A 21,044-nucleotide genomic window follows, 5' to 3' on the forward strand; every position below is an offset into this window, starting at 1 on the left:
ATCAGATTACTGATCAGATTATTGACCAGATTATTGATCAGATTACTGATCAGATTATTGATCAGAGTATTGACCAGATTATTGATCAGATTATTGCAGATTATTGATCAGATTGTGAAAAGAATGATGGAAAAATAAACAACAAAACAAACGTCTTCTTCCATTTTCTGTTTGTGTCGCACTGAAGAGCGAGAGAGAGATCATCTGCAGTACTGCAGAGAGAGAGAGAGAGAGAGAGAGAGAGGGAGGGAGAGAGAGACTTAAGCAGTAAACAGAGAGAGAGAGGGTGGTAGAGAGATAATGACATATTACTGGCCCATATATCACATTCCTGAGCATCAGTGAGACTGTGATGCTGTCACCATGGTAACACTGAGATTGTGATGCTGTCACCATGGTAACAGGGAGAGGTCCAGGTTTTATGTAAAATGGAGTCCAGAATAGAAACAACACGGTTTGTCCTCAGTTCACTAAAGATTGTCCCAGTGAGTGAAAGTGGACATGTGGCCAATCACACGAGACACGTGAAGACACTCTAGACACATGAAGACACAGCAGACACATGAAGACACAGCAGACACATGAAGACACAGCAGACACGTGAAGACACACCAGACACAGTGTCACCACCTGGATGCGCTGCACTGGACACGCTAGCGACACGTTCACTTTTCCTCACGAAACGTGGTTAAACCCAAGGCCCCGAGGCTAGGTCAGTAAAATTTTACGTAAAGTAAATCGCAATAACAACAAAAGTGCGATATTTAATCAAAACACATGTGACATGTGAGATAATAACAGAGCGACAATGAAATTCCCACCAACTTTGTTTTTTGTGAAAAATATTGTTAGCATACAAAAATATCAAAAATGTTATCGCATTTATAGAATCTGTTGAAATATTTGCGATATGCTACACGATATGATTTGCTATTGAAATGTTTCACAAAAAAAGAGCTGTTTTTTCTTTTCATTCTTTTTTTTGGGGGAAAAAAGTTTGGGATTCATTTTCTGATTTTGTTTTTTTAAGTTTTAAAAAAAAGTTTTTTAAGGTTATTCTTGTTTTTTAAAGAGGTTTTAAGTATGTTTTTCTTTCAATATTTCTTTTTAGGGATTTTTAAGTTTTTTTAAAAAAAAGTTTATTTAAGGGTTTTAGGACTGACGTGGTCTCTGCTTTAAGGTCACACAGATAAAAACATGAAGGCTGAGCAGCACACACACACACACACGACCTCTGACCTCGACAAGGTTCCTCCCTCACATTAAAAGCAGCTCCTCCTCACATCCTCTCCTCACTCTCTCCTCCTCGCCGTCATGTTCACCTGTCTCCTCTCCTCTCTCCTTCCCTCTCCTCCCTTCGTCCTCTTCTTTCTCCTCCTTGTCGTCGCAGTCTTGTACCTGACCACTCGTTGCTCTTCCTCCTCCTCACCTCCTCCTCCTCGATGCTCCCTCCCATCTCTGCCGAGGCTGCCCGTCCTCGGCAGCCTCCCCTGGCTGAGCCGACGCCTCCCCCCTCACCTGCTCTTCTCTCAGCTCGCTCACAGGTAGACTGACCTGATCAGGACCACAAGTCCACATGGAGGCCAAAACCTGGTCCTGATGTGTGTGTGTGTGTGTGTGTGTGTGTTCCAGGTACGGCTCCGTGTTCTCGCTCTACCTCGGTCCTCACTTCACTGTGGTGATCAACGACCACCAGCACGCCAAAGAAGTTCTGCTGCAGAGAGGGAGAGACTTCGCTGGACGACCGAGCATGGTGACACACACACACACACACACACATAAATATTTAAACGTATACGATGTCTTAAGAACACGTTCACGTCTTTATCTCACTGTCAGACAGACTTTTCCAACAGGAAACGGACGTTTGTAAACCACTCACTCTCCCACACCAAACCCCATAGAGAAAACCAGTGATTTTAGCTGGCGGACAACACAGCTGGTCCTCTGCTGCCTCGTGTGGTCGCTTTGTGTCACTGACGTTAATCTGAAGGAAGACTTTCAAACGCAGAATTGACAAAATAAGACATGTGAACTCAGTGATGGAGGCAGCAGTGGCTCAAATTAAAATTGTTGATCTCATTGTGATTTCTGTGTAAGATGAATATTACATTACATTACATTACATGTCATTTAGCAGACGCTTTTATCCAAAGCGACTTACAAAAGTGAATAGAAAACATAAAGTATCCATGTCAACTGTGCAATGTCATTTAATCCAAACAACAGGTTGGATTAACCAATTTAAAACACGGGTTTTAAATTAACTAAGGTGGGCGTGCGCATTTCGACACTTTGGAGAAAAGAAACGGGGTTCCCTAACGGAATTTTCATGGGTTTCATCTACTATCCTGCGCGTGGTGGTCTCCACCCCCCGTGTTGGATCTGGAACTTTCTCTGATGGTGAGTATTTCCTTAAATACACTTTAAGTTACTCTGTATTGCTGTTAATGTAAATATAATTTTGAATGAATTTAGAATCGCACCAACCAACTTGTCCACTTTGTTGAAGACAAACGTAAAGTGAAATGTTCAGTTAGCGTCTGTCAACGTTAACGTGACTGGCGAAGTGCGTGAGCTCAGTGCAGCGCAAGGCTGGGTTAGCATCAGCCTCATAGCCGGCGTGCGGACTTCGTTCAGCCGCTCACCGCAAATAAAGCGTCGTATGATTAATTAACCATGAAGACCTAGCCGCGATTTTACATGCAGATGGTCGGTGATGTTTTTCTCTATCGATAGGTCGCGTTAAATGTGAGCCATACAACTGAATGGACGCTAGCTAGTGAGCAAACTTAGTGTTGTTAGCGCGACGCACAGCTTTAATCACCGCGACGTCGCGCTAACTAACAACAGTCGGACAACTCGCTGGTGGAGATATTAGTTATTAACTTACTTAACTGTTTTAATTGTCATTATTTAGCTGGAACAGTAACATTGTGCACTGTGTCAATGTAAACTCAAGCTGTCAAATTAGCTTGAACAGGTGAAACAACTCTTCAATCTAACGTCAGGTAAAGTGTTGATATGAAGAGATTGAGTTATGCGGGCACCGTACATTTGAGATAAATGTCTGTGTGTTTGTGCGTATATATATATATATATATATATATATATATATATATATATATATATATATACATATATATATATATATACAGTACTGACATAATAAGAATGAATTCAATTCATTTGTTTGTAAGCTAACACAGTGGTCTTATAGTATGTAAGTATTTTACCTGGCTGTTTCCACAACCACTCATGTGAAATATGAATTCATGTTTGATAAACAAGGCAAAGGATGATAATTCAATTACTTATGAATAAAAAAGTGTGGATGAGCTGAGCCCCATTTTCCTGATGAGTATACTCATTGTAATATCAGCTTAAAAACAAAACATAAATCGACTAATTTAATTTAGTAGTAATTATATTGTTTAAAACACTTTTCCTGTGAACTATGTGAATTTCAAGACCCATGTAGTGAATGCAAGTTTTTGGTTCATCTTGGACTTTATCTAAGAAATCGAGAGACTGTGCGTCGTCCCTTTCAAAGGTGTGACTTTGAAACAGACAATTTAAAAAGTTTCAGGAGTCACACAAGTCGAAACCACAGACATCACACACGTCAAACTTCAGAGTTTTCTGAACGTGAACCTCGTGCCTTAGACCTTGTCGGGGCAGAGACTTCACAAAGTGGTCTAACACAAGAATCATGTGAAAATGTTGGTATTTGCTAAAACATTGGATTTGTTTTGAATATTGTGTCATTCATTTCCTGAGCAACACTATCATCTATTTCAATATTGTGTTTTGTAAGGACCTCTTTTTTTTTTTTTAATTAAAGGTGGTGTTGTGTGTCCCAAAGCAGCAATTATTTACAGTAATAATTATTTTAATTTAGAATGAATGTCTTAATACTGAAATGTGATTCTTCTTTTGTGTTAAACAGATATGTGCAGAGTTCCACCGTGTCACCACCAAGGAGCTATTGGGGACTTTGAGATCAGCCTCAGATGAGTCCAGAAATGGAAAAACTCCATGACAAGCTTGATCACCTACAAATCAGACTGATCGTTTGAGATCAATTTAAATGTTTATTGGAATTTACATATCCGTGGTTCAGTCTGTGATTAACGCCACTGATGTAAAGATACAGTGTTGATACAGTGACATTGGCGTGCACTGAAGGAACACATCCCTGCAAGGTCTACCCCTGTTTCTTCGGGAGGAGTTTTTCAGGACATGCTTGGTGAGTACAATCCAGTCCAATCCAACTTTATTTATAAAACAACAACAGCTGATACAAAGTGCTGTACAACAGAGATAAATAAGATAATTAAAATATAAGAAATGACATCGCCTAGAAAGCAAACAATAAAATACTGTAGAAAGTATGAATAAAAACACAAATGGAAAAGTGGTCCAATAAAACTATAAAAAGATAAAAACCAATGTCTCATACTGGGTTGAAAGCCAAAGAGTAAAAATGTGTTTGAAAGTACAGTAGGAGGCTCAACATTTTTAGATTTGTGGGAAGGAATTGGTTCCTAATTTTCAGTTCTCTCTAAATTTGGCACCACCTTCATGTTTTTTATCAGGAAACTGATCCAGATGACAGACAAGAGGACTCAAGATTGGTATCCTCACTGTCCTTGAGGATGTTGGAAGAGGGCGTCGTCCTCACAGATCTCCCAGACCTCCCCACTGTGTCGGCCTTGCTGCTCGATGCCTTGAACAACAATTTCCCTAAAGAAAACAGGTTTGAAGTGATTGAGACCGTCTTTATGAAACTGGAGCCTCAAGACCAAGCTTTTACTGTGAGTCGGCTAAATGTGCCCCGCTAATGATACCGTGAGCGCTCGGTGACTCATGTGTGTCGTAAGAATGGATACTTGTGACCGAGTGACTGATACATTTGTTTTAGTATTTGTAAAAGTGTTTTGTAAATTTGTTTAGTAAAATGTTAATTTGTTTATACATACTGGTTTGCACTTCAGGCCACCATACCTTTTTAACTTTTTTGTTTTGTTATTATGGGGTGTTTTATTCAGTTGCCCATATTACAGTGTTAAATGTTATGCCTTTTAACTGTTGTGTTGTGAACCGCACAGGTGCTTTTACAGGTTTTGCCTTATTTGTATTTGACACGGCCACTTTAGATGTCAGCAGTCTTGCACAATGACATGTTTACAAAATGGTAAATATGTTTTGAATGTATTTGACCATAGGTCAGTAACACTTGAACTGTTACTTGTTACTTATTACTGTTGCTATTGTTATGGAGCTACTGGAGCTACTACTGGTTACTTTCAATAAAATATGAAGTAAACTTTAAACTTGTTTTGTATTCTTTAAAATGCAATTCTAAATGTTATTAACCTTAACTTGACATATTAAGTGAACAACCATAAACTACTTTTTTGAGTTTTGATGTTCTCTGTGGGGTTTGGTGTGGGAGTTTAATTACGTTCATTTTTTGTTTACGCTGTTTTTTTATCGCGTGTCCAGGTGACCACTGACCTGCTGACCAGAGGAGGTCAAGACATCGCGTTCTCGGACTACTCTCCTCTCTGGAAGTTGCACCGTCGCCTCGTCCACAACTCCTTCACGCTGTTCGGAGAAGGAAGCGGTCGCCTGCAGGACATCGGTACAGCCCCACCTGTCACCTGTTAGCCCCGCCCCCCCCATTATTTTTTTATTTTATCGTAAAATTGTCTGTATTGTGTCTCTGCAGTTCTGTCCTCCGTGGACAGTCTGTGCGCGGAACTGTTGTCCGGCGGGGGGCGTGGCTTCGACCCGTCTCCCGCGATCACCCGGGCCATCACCAACGTCGTGTGCACGCTGGTGTTCAGCGCCACCTATCGCCACGGCGACGCAGAGCTGCAGGAGGTGCTGCGGTACAACGACGGCATCGTGCAGACGATCGCCAGAGGAGGACTGGTCGACATTTACCCGTGGATGAAGGTACGACGACCGGACACAGCTTTTATTTTTTTTATTTTTTTTTATTTTTTTAAAGGTTGAGTTTTTTTTTTTTACAATTTTAAAAATTATTTTTTAAAAATAATAAAATGTTTTTTATAATAACATTATAAAAATGTTTTGTCTGTCCCTCAGGTTTTTCCTAACAAGTCTCTGAGTAAACTGAAGGACTGTATCAGTGTCAGAGATCGACTGCTGACTCGCAAACTGGACGAACACAAGGTAACACAAACACAGCCAAGGCCTTAAAGGGAGAGTTCAGGGTTTGTTGTCGTGTGGTGGATTGTAGCTGCTTAAAAAAACACACACAATAAAATCTACATCAGTTTAAGTTTTAAGAACGTGTTCACGTCTTTATCTCACTGTTAGACAGACTTTTCCAACAGGAAACTGGAGTTTTTCTAAACCACTCACTCTCCCACACCAAACCTCATAGAGAAAACCAATGATTTTAGCATCACAGCACACAGGAGTTGTTGATCCACTGCTGCCTCCTTCACTGAGTTCAAATGTGTTATTTTGTGATTTCGGCACTTGAAAACCTTCGTCCTGATTGACCTCAGTGACACAAAGTGACCACACGAGGCAGCAGCAGACCAGCAGCTCCTGTGTCCCCGTGAGCTAAAATCACTGGTTTTCTCTATGAGGTTTGGTGTGGGAGAGTGAGTGCTTTAAAAACTTCATGACATTTGACCTAAATCGATTAAATTAACTAACACACACACACACACTCATCCAGGCTACACTGAGTGACGGCGACCCCCGTGACCTTTTGGATGCCTTGCTAAAGGGTCAGACAAGCAGGTCGTCCGGCTCAGAGGACGAGCACATAACGGACGACCACGTCCTCATGACGGCGGCCGAGGCTTTTGGAGCTGGAGTGGAGACGACGTCCACCACGCTGCTGTGGATCCTGGCTTATCTGCTGCACCACCCGGAGGTAAGAACACATGCAGCAGCAGCAGCAGCATCATCATCATCATCATCATGAGAGGCTGAGTCATGATGACATGAAGAGGTTGATCCATGTTCTTCTGAAAACGCTCAGGTGCAGCGTCGAGTACAGAAGGAGCTGGATGAGAATGTTGGCGCCGAGCGGGCGGTGAATGTGACGGACCGCGGTCGGCTGCCATATCTTGACTGTGTCATCAACGAAGGGATGAGGATCCGACCGGTCAGTCCTGTCCTGATCCCCCACACGGCCATGACCCACAGCAGGTAAACCTGAGACCACCTGAGACCACCAAAAGTTCCTTGATCCTTTTTTCACCAACTGTTTTCACAGGCTCAGACTCAAAGGCACCACCTGGTGGCAGTAACTGTGCTGTCCAGCAGGGGGCCACTCTGTTTAAATGCAAACAAACAAGAAAATCACCTATGAATGTGATTATTCTAGCACTTTTAGGGCTTATTTGTGCTCAAGGGCGAAGCATTCTGTTTGTACGCTTCCAACAACTGATTTGTACAAATACAAACATAACGTGTGTGTGTGTGTGTGTATATACTGTATATATGTGTATATGTATATGTATGTATATATGTGTGTATATGTATGTATGTATATATGTGTATATATGTGTATATATATATGTGTGTGTGTGTGTGTGTATATATATGTGTGTGTGTGTATATATTTAAATGTTGCTAATTATGCTGCAAAAATTCCCCAAACATTAAAAAAAACACCAAGTTCTAAAAATATTTAAGTTGTACTCTTTTGAATGTCCACCAGGGGGCCATTTGTCACGTTATCCCCAAAAAAAGACATTTAATCAGAAAACATGTTACTAAAATGTAAATAACTAAATCATGTAAATGATTTGTAAATCTTGCTGCGAAAACCTCTCAAATAAAAAAAACACATAAGTTCCAAAAATAAATATTTTTGGTAACGTTCCAAAAAAGCTTGTCGTGACCATTTTTGCAAACATTACGACCAACAGTCAAGAAAAATATTACTGATGTTAGAAAAACGTGTTTTATTCGCTGCAGTATCGGCGGTCACTCTGTTCCCTGTGGGACCCGAGTGTTGGTCAACATGTGGTCGATTCATCACGACCCTCAACACTGGGACAAACCTGACCTTTTCAACCCAGGTTAAACAAACACAAATATCAACTTTACCAGCTTTAATGAAACAAACCACTCTAAACTCATCATTTCTCTCTTTTTTTCCCTGCTTTTACCAGATCGTTTCCTTGACGACCAGGGTCGACGAGTCACGCCCACCTGCTTTCTGCCCTTTGGGGCGGGGCCTCGGGTCTGCGTCGGTGAATCACTGGCCAGGCTGGAGCTCTTCCTCTTTTTGGCATCGCTGCTCCAGCGAATGAGCTTCAGTCAGCCAGACGGGGTTTCCCCGCCCAACCTGCAGGGGCGGCTGGGCGTGGTCCTGCAGCCGTTACCGTATCAGGTCGCTGTCGCACCGAGGCCGGGATGGGAGGGCGGGGCAAAGTAAAAACAAACCAAAACATTTTTTTGTTTGTCAAAATTTTGTGTACTAATAACATCCTGATTAAATTATGATTACATTAAAAATATACAAATAATAGCAAAGAAATTATAAACCTGCTTTTGTTTTATTTAATAAATGTTAGTTAAGCTAATGTTAGCTGCGTAAAAAGTATTAGCAATGGTAATATGATCTAACATTTCATAGCTTTTGAGAATATTGGACTCTTTTTTTGGTACATATTTTCTGTTTAACATAAAACCATCCAATAAACCAAGCCGATACAAAGAGGCGTGGCCTGTTTGTCCAAGATGGCAATACCGGATCACATGACATGGAGGATTTATTGCTGATTTTGAGTCTTTGAATTATTGCAAAAATCTGGCAAATATGGACATTAAGTAGTTCTAATGTGATCTAATGATTTAAAAGCTAATCTGGCTAATGATACTTATTATTCAATGTAAACATTTCACAAAGAGTTAATTGGCAATGCTAATATAAGCTAACATTTAATAGCTTTTGAGAATATTGGTGATTTTTATTTGTTCAAAATAAAACCACCCAAAGGGCCACACAGTGGTGTAGTGGTTAGCACTCTCGCCTTGTCTCTATCTGTGTGTGGCCCTGCGATGGTCTGGAGAACTGTCCAGGGTGTACCCCGCCTATCGCCCGATGTAGCTGAGATTGGCACCGCACCCCCCGCGACCCACTGGTGGAGGATAAAGCGGTAGATGATGATGATGATGAAAACCATCCAATAATCCGAGCCGATACAAAGACGTCTGGCCTTGTTCGCATTGACTCTCATCTTTGACTTCGTACGTAATTTCACGGTGCCAAAGAACATTTAACAAAATTGTCTACTTTTATTTTAAGTGACAAATTTTTATTGTAGGTGAACAAATTTGATTTTGGGACTTTGATTTATTGTAAAAATCTAGCAAAAAAATAGCCGTTAAGTGATTCTAATGTGGACTAACAGCATTAGCATGCTGTGCTAACTCATTTGAAAGCCTCAACGATGTAAAGTGAAAAAAAAAAAAACGATTTAAGTTTAATTAAACCAATCTTTTGTGTTTGGATTAATAATTATTGATGGATCGTCTGTCGTGTGCGTTTGGACAAATGGAGACGGACGTGATGGATTTGACAGTTTTATTCAGTTTATCTTCACACACTGTTAGAACAGGCTGGTTTAGTTAGGTCAAACACACACACACACACACACTTACTAGTAATTAGACAATACTAATAATTTGCATTATTATCATCAATATATGACGACAGGGTTTTTAAACGCCGATCTCTTCTCTGCTGCCTTCGACAACTCGGACAGAAACCTCATGCAGAAAAGGACAGAAGAGAAGAGATGAGGGACGGGGCGGGGCTAAAGTAGTTTCATCAAACACCACAGGGGGAGCCGTTTCCGATCTAAATGTCAATGAAAGAGACAAAATTCGGCCAAAGATTTTTTGGAGTCTAAAACCTTTACTGGGTTCAAGTTTCAGGTTTGACCAAGTTTTACGCTAATTGGAAATTTTGCAGTTTTTATGCTTTTACAGAAGCTAAAAAACTTCCAAACAACTCTTGAACTTTTACTTTGAAAGTGACCTGAGGACACATCCAAGCTTTTCAAACTAAAAGTAGTAACTTAAAGACAAATCCGGCCCCTGTACTTGAATCCAGTCAGCGTGAACCTCTGAGAGGACTATTTTTGTTCACCCAAATTAGACGAGGAAAAACTCAACAAAAAAAGACAAACCAGGTTTTCAAAAACTTCGCTCGGCCCTAACACCAGCCTCACATACGCCAAACCGTTTAAAGATTTCTGTCCCTAAATGTGTCACAGTGCCAAGTGAGCGTTGACGTCCCGAGTGTCTGGAACTTCAGTGGGAATCAAACCCTCAACCCCGTGAACGGCGTCCATTACACTAAATGGAGGGGAACAAATACCAGAACTTTCTTCTATGTTAAGCTTTGTAGCTTCAAATTTGAGATCGCAGGAGGTTCTGGTGAAATAACCAACCTTTTTATCCCTTCTCATGTCAGTGGTTGACAACATTTCCCATGATGCCTCTTTAGAACAGACAGTTACCTCCTGCCATTAGCCAAAATCTGAAGATAATTCCTACTAATGACTTAAATCTATGGTCGTTAGCACTCGCAGACGTCAACACTCCAGGAATTGCGAGATAATCTGGATAAAATCCTTGTAAACAAACCGCGTTTCCTTCACGAGGCTGATCGGACGGTTGCGAAAGCCTTTGGGAACCTGAGCTACGAAACACATCCCAGACGTTTCTCCAGTCATTCCGGTCGAAAGCTCACACCCACGCAGAGCGAGAACAGCTCTATCTAGCGCTAAGTAATAACAGTAGTCAAGTAGAAATGGCACTCTGTAACCATGGAGATATACAGTATAACCTTATTAGTTCAGGTCAACAAAGGAAAACACCATTAACCACAACATCAACCACAATATCGACGGCTCGGTGTCACCCTTGAGCATTCTCCAGGAGGTTCTCCAGGAGGTTCTCCAGGAGGTTCCTAAGCCTCTACAAACGTCTCAGTCCACAGGCGTAAACTTCGCCTCCCTTCATTGGAATTTTTGACCTCAGTCGCACACAAATCAGCGTCCCATCATTTCTTTTAGCTCCTCAAACTCCACGCCAGCTCAAGATCCCTGTGTTTGTGAATCTACCCACTATTCTTTTTTTTTTTAGTACGAATCCAATCTTGCAACAAAACATCCAGCTGTGAATCGGTCAGAGATTATCGGCCTTTGTCCAAACACAGCTCCGTCCATCGTCCTTCCACTAAGTCGTACCAATGGTCCTTTTCGTGACAAGTCAGTGTTGTGATGCAGCATGGACACAGGGTTTAAGAATCATTCGACGTCATTTCAATGGAGAAGTGATGACACGGGTGACCCAAAACAACCGCCAGGTCAGGTGACCGCTGCGCAGTTGCCGTGGTTACACGGGGACCTGAGAACATCACGTTTCTCCTAAATGATATTGCCTCAAGATGCCGTGTCTGAACTTTCTGAAGACCCATTCGGACTGGATTGCCCTGTGAGGGGAGGCGCTCTTTGCTAATTTAAGATATTGTTTTTTACTTCCTTCAAATTTCACACTGAAAAGGTTGAGTCATTTTTAACGTTATTATTTCCGCAGTTGTGTACCCCTCGCTGTCCTCCCCCTACTGGCAAAAATCCAGTCTGAATGAGATATTTGTCGGTACAGTCTAAGAACATCGCTGCACGTTCTTCTTCTCATGTCTCCTCCAACATCTGGTCTGGATCAGCACACGTTTGCCAAACGCTCTCACACACATTTACACAAAAATCTGCAAAAACAAGTGCACTTTGTGGGAGCGGGTTACAAAAAAAAAGAAAAATAGCAGAGTCACCGCTCGCCCTTTTGTTGAGAGTGACAACCGGGACAACAGTATGTTATGTCCTATACGAAGATTATTACACATGACAATCAAAAACTATTACAAACGTGTAACGTCGTGCCTTCATGTTGGAAATGACTCGCATCTAAAAACCAGACGTGTGCGCGGTTGTTGGGTTAAAAACCTCGCGGATCTCTTTGGCCTCATCGACGCGCAAACACAGAAATTTCCGCGATACAGCGACGACAGAAACCCAGAAATGCTGGAGTATACATGCCAGGCCTGTATGTGGCGCTGTAACACTACCACAACACTACACAAAAAGTGGTTTAGGTCTCCTAAAGAGGCGCTTCCAGGTGGATAAAACTGGTTCTCCAGCGCGCAGGTCCTTAGAGCTTTTTTTCCTTTGTGATCCAAAAGGTCGAAGAGAAGTTCCTCGTCGGTGAATCAGTTGACCAAAGAGTTGTACAATATTTTTGCCAAATCAAAACTTCTTTTTTGGAGTAGCGAGGTTTTCACCCAACAACGTTAACGCATCCGTCTTACCGGCTTATTTACACACAGGCTGCTCTCAGACACGCAGTGAAGTCCGGAGATTCTCGGGAGACTGTCGGGAAAAAGTCGCTCCAGACATTCTCTGGGAATTCTCCTGCAAACTCCACCGGTCAGTACTCCAGATAATGCCCTCCCCCCCCTCCCCCTCCACCCCTCCACCCCCCACGTGCTTCGGACACCCTCCTGTTGTGAGTAAACGACAAACTCCGGACAATGCACCAAATAAATGCGGAATCCGTGTCTGAAAACGGCTACAGACTCTTGCTGATGAAAAATATTGCTCATCACTAATTCACACTCTCAGTTGGTTATAAATACACCATCATGTACAATACAAATGTAACTAACACTCTGTCATTGACAAAATATACTCTACCTTTAAGTCTTTCTGGCACAAAATATCAACATTATTGACACGCCTATCAATCCGTCGGTGTACCAAACATTAATATGTTACAACAATGGACGGGAAAATAAACTGGATCGGGCGTTTGACCCTGACAGAGCTTCACTGGTTGGGTTTTTGAGTCGATTTTTTTTCTGGAGGGTTCTGGAGAGCCGTCTGTGAATCGAGAGTTGAGACGAGGACTGAAAGTGTTGTTGTGTTTCTCCGGCGATGACGTCTTTCTCGCATGTGACATCTTAACCAGAGAAAGAGACAAAGACGGGAGCGATGATGACACGTCTCTGTTGTGTTTGGTGCTTTGTTTCTCACTAACAGCAACCATTGTTTGCTCCCTATTGATACAAAAGACGGTGCCAACGCACAGGAAACCGACCCACCCCCCTCTACTGTGAACAACTTCCATGCAGGATCGAGTTGAGAAGCTGTCTCTCCAGTTTCCTGACAGACATCTTCGTCAACTCGTCTCTAAAGCTGAATGAATCACGCTTCCCTCCGTCAGTCTCGGTGATTCATCCTCCTACATCTGTCTCTTTATGTCCAAAACGGCCAGTTTGTCCCCGAGACGTTTCCAAAACCTCCGTCATCGAGCGAGGACGCTTCTGCAAAACCTGCAACTATTTTGAGTTGCTCTTTTCTCGCTAGCGACGGACAGACGTAAAACAGAAGACGCTAGAGCAAACGAGGCGTGCCGTGTTGACGCTGTAGAAGGCAGAGATGTGAATGATTGCGATGTTTACGACGTCAGTGGAACATGCAGATTACTGGGCCCGGACTGGGGAAACGACTGGAAGGAACTTTTCCAGTTCTAAATCTAAAACTAGATCCTCAACTTAAATGGCTTCTTTCATTGTTCCGTGTGCTTACGAGAAAAAGACTGAAAGAAACTCCACGGGGAACCTTTGAAAAGTTTGAATTCTGAACCCAATCGGTTACTAAATGGATTCACGGATGCATCACGACAAACAGTTTCAGCCCACTCTCTCTTCGCAGACTCGGCTCTCCAGAGTTTTACTCTGTTGGGATCTGCATTAGAGCGGGGTTCCTTTCCCTTTTCTTGACATTTCAAAAATTGATGACCACAGCTCAGTGGGTCGTAAACCTTTATCAAGCCCAGAGGGTTAGTAAACACCCCTCCCCCTCATCAAATCTCACCGTGCTGGACCCTGGAACCACAGCCAAGTAAAATTTCAGTGTTCAGATCAGATTTCTTCCATTGACGGATCCGATACCTGTGCTGTTCTGACGAACATTGACTAAACCTCATCAAAGTCTCTGTTACAAAACAAGTTTCTCTTCATCCCTTGTTTGGGTGCCAACTGGTTAGCTCCGCCCATGTCTGTCAATCACACCGTCTCCATGACAATGACGACTTCGCCACAGTCCTCCGATGTCGGAGTGGTGGTGGAGGTGGGGGTACACAGTGTCAGTTCTTCCCCTGCGGTTCTTTGACCTCTCGCGGGACAGTCCACGCTATCATGAAGATCAGTGCTTCCACCTCCTTTCTTATCCTTCTCCCCTCCTCCTCTCCTGCCCTCCTCCTCCCTTTTCTCCTCCTCCTCCTCCTCATCATCTTCCTTCTCTACCCGACATCGGCAAACTTCGATTCCAGAGTCACCCGTTAGTCGTCGATGTCTGTACTGGCTCTCATCGGCTCCCATGTCGTCTTCTTCATCATCGTCATTGTCCTCCTGCTCCTCCTCCCCGTCCTCCCATTCAGGAGGTCCTGGTTCAAAGATGTCCACACATGGGGAGAAGAGAGTCTGCTTTGGAGGGGACTGAGTGGCACGAGGTGATGGGGAGAGTGAGGACGCATGGCCAGATGAGGATCCACCCTTTTCAGATTGGTGCAGAGCAGTGAGGGGGTCCAGGAGTAAGGTAGAGGTGAGGGCAGGAGGGGAGGTGGGAAATGGAGGAGAGGGAAGGGAAGATGGTGAGGAGGGAGGTGACTGGGGAGGACCAAACAAGCATTCGGGCTCTATATTTATGGCGGGGCAGGAGGAGGGGGATGCAGATGTTAGGAAGGTGAGCACTGGGGTAGGAGCTGTTGGTGAACCTGATCTAGAACCAGCACCAGAGCTAAACCCACCTTGGGTATTTAATGGTAGTGGACCAACAATACCAGATGCTGGCAGCTGAGACAGGACTAACTCAGCAGGTACTGCATCCGGATCTAGACTTGACGCAAGAACAGCTACAGTCCCTGGTTGTTGGGGCAGGCGTAGAGATACCGAGATGAGACCAGACCCAGGGGGCAATTCTGGGTTTTTACAAAAAGCTAATGTGGAGGACATGGCTGCTGCATCTGTGGCTAGGCTGAGGTTTGAATGTACAGGAGTTGGAACAGGCTTAAATGCAGAATCTGGAACAAGGGTGGTCTTACTTTGTGAGTCTGACTCTGGGGAAATATTTAAAGGTACAGGTCCTGAAAACTGGGTATGGTTTGGCATTAACACGTCTGGGAGGGGTGTAAGGTTTAAGGAAACTGCTGCTGGGGACGGGGGAAGGTTAATAGGAACTGCATCTCCAGCTTGATTTGTAGGCACTGGTTCTGGAGTTTCAGTCAGGTTTGAGGGTGTTTTGAAAAAGTTTGTAGGGGTCAGAGCTTGGGGAGAGTTTGAAGGTATCGCCATTGTAGCTTGGGAAAGGTTGGAAGGTACAGGGGTTAAGGCTTGGGGAGGGGTTGAAGGTGCTGGGATTGGAACAAGGGCAGGATTTGGATCCAGGATAAGGGGAACGGCAAAGTCTGTAATCAGAGCCAAAGTTCTTTCAACATCTGGGGACGGTACTAAGGCTGGGCTACAAGGAACATTGGCTGCATTAAAAGATCCTGTTGGATTAAGGGTCTCCAGAGTTAAGTTGATTCCCGGTCTGTCAGAGGTGCTTTCTGTTGGAGTAGAAGGGCTTGATGTTGAAGTGGTTTTCAGGGACACTGTAGTTTCAAGGCCATCAGCTGGACCTTCAGTGGTTATGATTTGGATAGAGGGGAATGCTGCTTCAACAGCTCTTGGACTAGGGAGTGTGTTTGAGCTACAGGTGCTGGTTGTGGTGATACAGGGTGTCAGATCAAGGTGTCGCTTTACAGAAGGTGTGGTTCCAAGTGGAAGGGCAACCTCTGAACTGGGAGAAGGTGAAGGTGAAGGCTGTGGTGAGGCTGCCCTGGTAACAACAGCCACCGTAACAGTCTGGTTGGGAACCGATGGGTCCGTGGCAAGAGGTTCCTGAGCTCTGGCAGCTTTGACGTCATTTATGTCAACGACCACTGAGGCAACCATCCTCTCAGACGCACAACGCTCCTCACTTACTTCTAAGCGTGTGGCTGCAGCGGTGATAGTTTCCATGGTGACATCAAGAGTGAGGGGCGCAGCCTCACTGGGAGTGGAGGCGTGGCTTGTGTCTGTCTCATATGTGACCGGTGCGGATAGGGAGGAGCTACACGGAGAGGAGGGGCAGCAAGAGTCACAGGAACAACTGGAGCTGCAAGAAAGACGGCCATCATTCGATGATTGAAAACAAGAATGTCTAAAATATCACAAGAATATGTGAAAATCAGTGATTTTAGTCCACAGGGACACAGGAGCTGTTGATCCACTGCTGCCTCCATCAGTAAGTTCAAATGTGTTATTTTGTGACTTCGGTGTTTGAAAACCTTCGGTGACACCGGCAGCAGTAGACCAGCAGCTCCTGTGTCCTGTTGGAAAGTAGTGTAGTAGCATCTTTACCTGTTATCAGAGCTGAGGGAGGAGGGGCCATCACTGTGCGGGCAGTGCAGCAAAGGGCCGTGCTGAGTGAGCAGGTGGGGGTCCACGGTGCGAGGCGGCTGTGGGTAACGTGGGGCGGTGAAAACGGAGCTGTAGGGGGGAGGGGGGGTGGACGGCTGAGCCGCAACCTCCTCATAGGACGGCAACTTCAGAGATGCCAGGAAACCTGGGAAGAGAATTGGGGGGGGTGCGGGGGGTTAAAGCAAAGTCTTCCTTTATAAACTTCAGTGATCCACATGGGACGAGTACTGAGAACCAGTACTAAATTTGTACCAGTTGCTAATTGGTTAGAATTGAGGTATTGATCAGCATCTGGACAATTATTTATTCTAACTTTGATTGAGAACCACTGGGAATCTTGACAAAAGAATGTTAACAAATGTAGCTATGGTGTCAAAAAACAAGCTCTGACTTCATTGTCTTGATGCTGAGACAGACAGACAGACAGACAGACAGGTCTTACTGAGGTCCAGCATGGAGGAAGGGTAGGAGCTTGCGCCATGGTAGGCCAGCATGCTGATCTCCCTCTGTCTCTGCTGCTGCTGGTCTCTCAGTTTGGCTCGACGGTGTCTGTAGGCGCAGCAGCAGCTGAAAAGGATCAGGACGGTCCACAGCAGCCAGAACCCTGAACACAACAATACAGGAGTTTTTAACGCAAACAAACATCGGGCGGTTTGACCATCGGCTCACAAATCGGCTGAAACCAGATTCTGTGTTTGACTTTAACGGCTAATGTAGCAAGACGCAGATACATTAGCCGCTAAAGTCAAACAAATACTGACTTCTGCTGAAATAGCTGAAGTCAGGTGCTATAGCATGTGTCTACCTTAGCGGCTAGCAATGACAGTAGCTGCTGTAAGGTCTCCTCACAGAAAGAGCAGGAGAAAGAGCAAGTTTAGCTCGAGGATTAGCACCAGAGACGGCAGCACTTGTGTTTCAAAGTCTGTATTATTTTACTACTTATTTTTAGCGCAAATATATTAGCAAGGTGTCATCAGCTTTGTTTGTGGTTTAGTTTAGCTACGAGAATGTGTTCCTGACAAGTGAAGGTCATTAGAAACATTAAAAAACTGGGATGAGTAAAAGTTCAGCGATGGGTCAGTCACCATGGTAACAGGACAGTACGGCGACACTTACACCAGAGCTCGTAGTAGTAGGTGCAGCAGCCAGTCTCTCCACAGCAGTGTCCCGTCTCGCACAGGTATCCTCCGTTAGTGTTGGCCCCAGGGCAGTACCGTGGTCTCCCCAGCAGGGGCAGGCTGCCACCGGAGTGGTACTCCATTGCGCCCCTGCTCTGCCCGGACTTAGCCCTGCGCCACCGCTACCTGCTACCACCACAAGCTGCTAACTAGCTGTTAGCGACTAAATGAATTGATCCCCGGTCAGAGTCGAACTACATTTTTACGTTATTAGTTTTATTGCTGAATTTCACGTCTGGGTGAGATCGGGAGGGTTGGATTAGCGTTTAGCTGCTAACCTGGAGTAGCTTTGTGAAGCTCATCCACATTTTAGTCTGCTGTTAGCCTAGCATTTAAACTGTCCAGCTCATTACTCGCGTTAGTTAGCTAGCACCAAAATGACGAAATGAACTGCGTCAGTTTCACTGGAGGCAGAACTCGCAAACAAACGGCGTCAGTGCCGACGAGAGCGTGTGAGTGTGCGAGAAGTGCCGGAGTGGCTGGTGGAGCGGGACACGATGACGACCTGCAAGGAAAAAGACAATTGTTTATTGACGAACACACACACACACACACGCGTTACTACAGGCCTGTTTGATATTCAACACTGCACTGACTCAAACCACAACTCGACACAAAGCTCCTTCTCTGTGCGGGTGTCACACACACACACACACACACACACACACACCGATATTACTATGAAATAAACTCTTTGAACTCTTCACTTAATCCTGTACTTTCTTTGCCAAAAATGTCACCATTTTCAATGTCAGGTGTTCATAAAGCTCATATTACTCATTTATGAACAATAATTACTGCCGTTTTAATTAAATAATGTTATTTAATGAATATGTTTACGTCCTTTCCTCACTGTTTGAATTTTCAAGCAAGAAACTGAAGTAAATCGCTCACTCTCCCACACCAAAGCCCAAAGAGAAAATCAGTGATTTTAACATCCACTGCTGCCTCCATCACTAAGTTCAAATGTCTTATTTTGTCACTTTGGTGTTTGAAAACCATCATTCTGATTGACCTCAATGACACAAATTGACCACACGAGGCAGCAGTAGACCAGCAGCTCCTGTGTCCCCGCGAGCTAAAATCACTGATTTTCTCTATGGGCTTTGGTGTGGGAGAGTGAGCGGTTTACAAACTTCAGTTTCCTGTTGGAAAAGTCCGTCTCACAGTGAGATAAAGACGTGAACATACAGCGAATGTTGTGTCTCTGTTCAGTGAGAGCGAGCATCACTGTTGCAGGCTGCAGGGGGCGCTCATGGCACAAAAACCTACAAAACCTTGAACTATGCCTTTAATCCTAAATCTATGAGGACCACACACACACACACACACTGCTGCAGAGTTCAGTTCATGGTGGTGGTCTCTGTACAGAGTTTCCTACAAGGCCAAGTTCTGCCTGCATGCTGCAGTGCAACACACACACACACACACACACACACACACTGCATTGACTTCCATTCATTTAACCACAACCAGCTAATAACTAACACTAACCGTAACCTTAACCACTTAAAATACAAATCATTAGTCCTAAACTTTAACCAGTTCCTTCAGAAAAAAATGACGTTCTGCCTAATTAGAACCAGGTTTTGGTCTCCATGAGGACTAGACTGGTCCTGACAAGGTCAGTGTTTATGACAGCAAAAGAAGAGGTAACACATACAACACACACACGCACACACACACACACCTGCTCAGAAATGACACCATGGTAAACATAACGGTCAGTGAACGCAGCTCGCGCGCGCGCACGCGCGCACACAAATTTATAAATATTAAATACACGGAGGCCATGATTGTGTGTGTGTGTGTGACAATATAAGTGTACAATTTAAACACACACACTGATGACCTCACATCGTGTGTATGTGTGTGCGTGTGCGTGTGTGTAGCTCGGCGCCGTTAACGGACAAATCCCCCCGGTCCATGATAAACAACAACAGCCGTACCGCCTCCGTCACTCCGCGGGCCTGTGCGCCGCTCCTCCCGGTGTAAATGAGCGCCTGTGGGTCGGTGCTCGGTTCCGCCGCGGCCTCCGCTCTCTGTCTTCTCTCCGGTTCCCCTCTCCGCCTCCTCGCTCTCCCTCCTCGGTGCGACCCTCCGCCAGCCCCGCCGCCATCAGCACCAGGCAAGCGGCACGTCAAGCCCCCGCGGACGGAGACGACACACTTCCGGCCCTCGTCGCTAATCCTCGTTTCAAAATAAAAGCACCCGAATGTGGGGGGGGTGAAAAAACTATGATGAAAGCGTTTACTTTCACAGTGAACGCTCTTAAACGTGACGCTTTTAAAAGCTCAACTATTGTCACTGCATTATTCGTATTTACCTGTGACAAGTCCGTACATTAACATAACTTACAAATACTCGCCAAAGCTAATATTAAAACTCACTCTGTTCACATTAAAGCGCGATCAACAACTAGCTAGGAGTGCGCACTTACAACTGTCGTGCATTTCTGACGCGATGTCCTGGATGCACGGGTTTGTTTTTTACTAGATGGCAAAGTTAATGCAAACACGCGATTTCAACGCAAAGAATAGAAATGTGCGTTGTTTACGTCACAGTGTTTTCGAGCAAAAACAATTTGTTTTTTTCGTATTAACCTGTGACACGTCTGTACGTAAACACAACTTGCGACTACTCACCTGGCGCTAAAACTAATGCAAATGCTAACGCCGTTGGATGCAGGTTAGCTTTTTGCAATAGTAAATTTTTCATAATTTTTGCCAAATTCGCAACTGGAACGAGCTAACATCATTCCGACTTTCAACATATTCATGCCGTGTTCCATTTACATCAGGAGTCGGAACCTTGTGTGAAGTTACCTCGTTCCAGTTGAGAATCTGGGGCAAAAAACAAAACAAAAACTGCTAAAAAAAATGTACCTTGGGATTGCCTTTGTTAGCAATGCTAGTTGATGACAACGCTCGACATTTTATGCGCATAAAAACAACGTAGCAACATGTTTACAAATAAAAATGAAACTGCGGAACAAACATGACGGCAGCAGCGCTAAAAAAATGGTAGTGAAGTAGTGAAATTCCCCTGAAATTCCAAATTCCGACTTGAGTCGTTATTGAATAGCATTGCTAACAAAGTTAAATCGAGATACATTTTGCGTTCTATTTTGCACATAAAAACAACATAGCAACATGTTTCCAATTAAAAATCAAACATACACGACAGAAGCGCTATAAAAAAACGGTAAAAGTAGCCATGTTTTTTTATAGCCCCTGAGTTGCGACTACAACTGGAATAAACCATTTAAAATAAATAATTAATTCTTTCTTCTT

The 21,044-nt window shown here is 44.1% G+C and overlaps 2 protein-coding genes and 1 long non-coding RNA gene across 6 annotated transcripts; 2 read left to right on the plus strand and 1 right to left on the minus strand.

The window, feature by feature from the left end:
- Positions 1-1,314: 1,314 nt before the first annotated feature.
- Positions 1,315-8,719, plus strand: LOC122766283 (steroid 17-alpha-hydroxylase/17,20 lyase). Its single transcript, XM_044021017.1, has 9 exons — positions 1,315-1,544; positions 1,633-1,753; positions 5,509-5,647; positions 5,735-5,964; positions 6,118-6,204; positions 6,722-6,922; positions 7,031-7,200; positions 7,975-8,078; positions 8,172-8,719. The coding sequence occupies exons 1-9, from the start codon at positions 1,315-1,317 to the stop codon at positions 8,435-8,437; spliced, it is 1,548 nt and encodes a 515-aa protein (XP_043876952.1). The 3' UTR covers positions 8,438-8,719.
- LOC122766288 lies at positions 1,935-5,336 on the plus strand. Of its 3 annotated transcripts, none has more exons than XR_006360054.1 (3): positions 1,935-3,011; positions 3,950-4,249; positions 4,599-5,336. It is a non-coding gene; the product is annotated as an uncharacterized LOC122766288 (long non-coding RNA). The 3 variants fall into 3 exon arrangements; XR_006360055.1 differs by having other exon boundaries at positions 1,935-2,403; XR_006360053.1 differs by lacking the exon at positions 1,935-3,011 and having other exon boundaries at positions 3,164-4,249.
- Positions 8,720-9,575: 856 nt separating the features above from the next.
- On the minus strand, positions 9,576-19,909 carry LOC122766280 (mucin-5AC-like). 2 transcript variants are annotated; one of them, XM_044021009.1, is made up of 5 exons: positions 19,701-19,909; positions 17,690-18,256; positions 17,016-17,177; positions 16,514-16,718; positions 9,576-16,268 (listed from the first exon to the last, which is right to left on the minus strand). In XM_044021009.1, the coding sequence occupies exons 2-5, from the start codon at positions 17,832-17,834 to the stop codon at positions 14,138-14,140; spliced, it is 2,643 nt and encodes an 880-aa protein (XP_043876944.1). In that variant the 5' UTR covers positions 17,835-18,256; positions 19,701-19,909; the 3' UTR covers positions 9,576-14,137. The 2 variants fall into 2 exon arrangements, with proteins under 2 accessions (XP_043876944.1, XP_043876945.1); XM_044021010.1 differs by lacking the exon at positions 19,701-19,909 and having other exon boundaries at positions 9,576-15,387; positions 15,430-16,268; positions 17,690-18,670.
- Positions 19,910-21,044: the final 1,135 nt, after the last annotated feature.

The sequence above is a fragment of the Solea senegalensis genome, linkage group LG3, assembly GCF_019176455.1.
Source record: "Solea senegalensis isolate Sse05_10M linkage group LG3, IFAPA_SoseM_1, whole genome shotgun sequence".
NCBI lineage: Eukaryota > Metazoa > Chordata > Actinopteri > Pleuronectiformes > Soleidae > Solea > Solea senegalensis.